This window comes from Pygoscelis adeliae, unplaced genomic scaffold (genome assembly GCF_000699105.1).
Source record: "Pygoscelis adeliae isolate BGI_AS28 unplaced genomic scaffold, ASM69910v1 Scaffold197, whole genome shotgun sequence".
NCBI classification, from domain to species: Eukaryota; Metazoa; Chordata; class Aves; order Sphenisciformes; family Spheniscidae; genus Pygoscelis; species Pygoscelis adeliae.
Window position 1 is genome coordinate 102,029 of NW_008825105.1, and position 2,478 is coordinate 104,506.

Here is a 2,478-nt window from a genome sequence, read left to right on the forward strand (position 1 = left end):
TTCCCCTGCCCCTTCACGGGCATCAGGGGAATACACTCTCCTTTGTACTATGCATAAATATAACAACATTGTGAGAAACATCAGCTGTATGTTTTGCCTCACAATTGTTGGCAAGTAACTGAGGTGAAGGTAAAGGTTTTCAGAGGCAGGGATGTAAGCTGAGCTTTCAGAGGAAATTTAGTTTGTTTGAATTATATTATTGATTATTTATGATGCAAACCCCTAGCATATGACATCCTGATCCTAGCAAGTGCAGCGCAGAGACATGTGCTTTGCTCTGAAGATAAGCTGAAGGTTATCTTGCAGTTTTAGAAACTGCAGCACGTAAATACACAGATCCATGTAGCTGCTCAGCTGGCAAAGACAGAAATAGTGGGGTTAAAGTATGAGTCTTTGCCAGGTATTAATGGGTTTTCATTAGTACTCCCAATCTGCTTTCTGTAAGACTCAAAGGAAAATAGAAATGCTTGTGTTTGGTCATATCGTGCTGCATATTTTTTTATGCCGAGATGCAAGGTGAAATGCGTAAATTTTTGGTAAATTAACGTGTTGTCTCTGCAAAAAGATGGATATTCAAGCCTCAAAATAACTTTCTCAGTAGAAAACTGCTCTTCACAAGACCCAGAAACATCCACTCTTGTGAAACCCACTTTATCATCAAGTCCAGCCACCTACAGCACGCCCACGCAGAGGAGCATCACGGGTCTGATGTACGTGATGGGCACCGTCACCAAGAGCACCAGCACCCTGCTGCCCACTGCCCCCCCCAGCACCTTTGTAACCTCCGCAAGCGAAATCTATCGCAAGAGGTAAGTTCATGGCCACATTTCTTGTTGGTGGTTTACAACCTGTCTGCCCGATTTCCCAGGGCCCTACACACGTTGTGCACAGGTTGCAAGTTGAAAACACCAATAGGAGACATTAGTAGTTAGAAAAGCAGAAGGCAAGGTTATCTCATGTCCATCTGTGGCATGTATCTTTGAACTTGGCTCTAAATCTTCTGGCACTGGTCGCTCCTGTAGATCAGATGCCAGAGTCAATAGATGTGCTGCTGTCTGTTTTCCTTTGCTTAGTGGGGATACAGGACGTTAGGAAACATTAGGCTTGAGCAATCACGCGGGTGAGTAAGTAGCTGCTGCATACTTCGCTGCACATGTTATCCAAGCCCTTATAAGCAGCCAGCAACCAGGGTAGCGTTTGGGTGCTCTGTGTTGCATAAGGAGCTATCTTTGGACAAGGTTAATCAAAAGGCTGTGAGATATTTTGGCCAGTAATTATTCCATGGCACTTCTCTACAGCAAGCCCCACAGCTCACCCCAGTGCAAGTGGTTTCCCCGGTGAATTTACCTTCTGTGCTCCCTGTTACACAGGATGGCTGCGAGCAGCTCTTACACCTTTCGCTCCAGCTGTGGCCACCATCCAGCGCCGGGTGAAGGGATTTGCATAGCTGGTGCAGATGCATCAGATATTGCAGTATCAGTCATAACTGAGGATAAACCACAAAGCCCACAAATCCAGTTCAATATTCTGAGCTATCCCTCCATGCACCTCGGAGCTCACATCTGCCCCAGTGACCCTCAGTATGAGAAGCACCATCCTCTCCATCCGCCAGCCTCCCTCAAGCCGTATCTCCTTGCCATCCAGCCAGAAGGACGAGGGGAGAGCCTGTTACCAAACACAAAATATGCTCTTGTATAAAGGGTCAGATTTTGCACCGTTCCCGGCAAAGCTCTGTCTGCCTGGGGAGCTCTGATAGCATTTAGATCTTTTTTGCAAGGAGATGGCACGTAGACACCCTCCAACAGCATGAGGGTCTACAACAACTCACAAAGAAAGAGTCTGAACCTCGCTTGTGAATTTGTGCGATGAAAACAGCTTGTCTTCCTTTCGGAGGGACTGATTCAGCTGGCAGCATAAACCCCACAGGGTAGAGCAGAGGCAGCTGTAGAAATTACTCCTCATAAACCAAACTCCAGATCAAATGATTTAATCTCTACTTGACTTTGTTGACTGTTCTCCTTTGATTCAGTCAGAGTTTATAACTCCTTTATACTCTTTGGTGTAAAACCAGCAACCTGCATTAAGGTACTTCAGCCACACCATAGTTGAATCAAAATCCAATTTAATTCTGATGGTTTGTTTGTCTTTCGAGCTCATCACGTGAATCACATCTGCTCCCAGTTGTGTTACCAGCTCTCATTTTACTGATTTTCATCACTACTCTCGCCCTGATCAAAATAAAGCTTCGAAAGGAGACAGGTAAGTTGGCCAGGCAACACCTTTCGGGTTGAGGTTGTTGTTTTGCAATGGCTTTGCTTGTGATTTCCAAGAGCTGGAATCTGACCCGCTGAAGATTTCCATCTCTGGAGACACGCGTCCATTTTGCAGCCAGTGCAGCCTGAAAGTGCAACTGTACTTGCAAGCAACGTCCTAGAGAAGTTGAAACAAAAAGCAAATGAAAGAAATGGAAATTCTGAA

General features: G+C 45.5%; 1 protein-coding gene across 1 annotated transcript in view; it reads left to right on the forward strand.

The window, feature by feature from the left end:
* Positions 1 to 2,478, forward strand: part of LOC103919840 (polymeric immunoglobulin receptor-like) — a 15,037-nt gene that overhangs the window by 2,147 nt on the left and 10,412 nt on the right. The window contains exon 6 of the mRNA XM_009327425.1: positions 668 to 809. Within this exon, the coding sequence (XP_009325700.1) occupies positions 668 to 809 (142 nt within the window). The remainder of the gene's footprint in view (positions 1 to 667; positions 810 to 2,478) is intronic.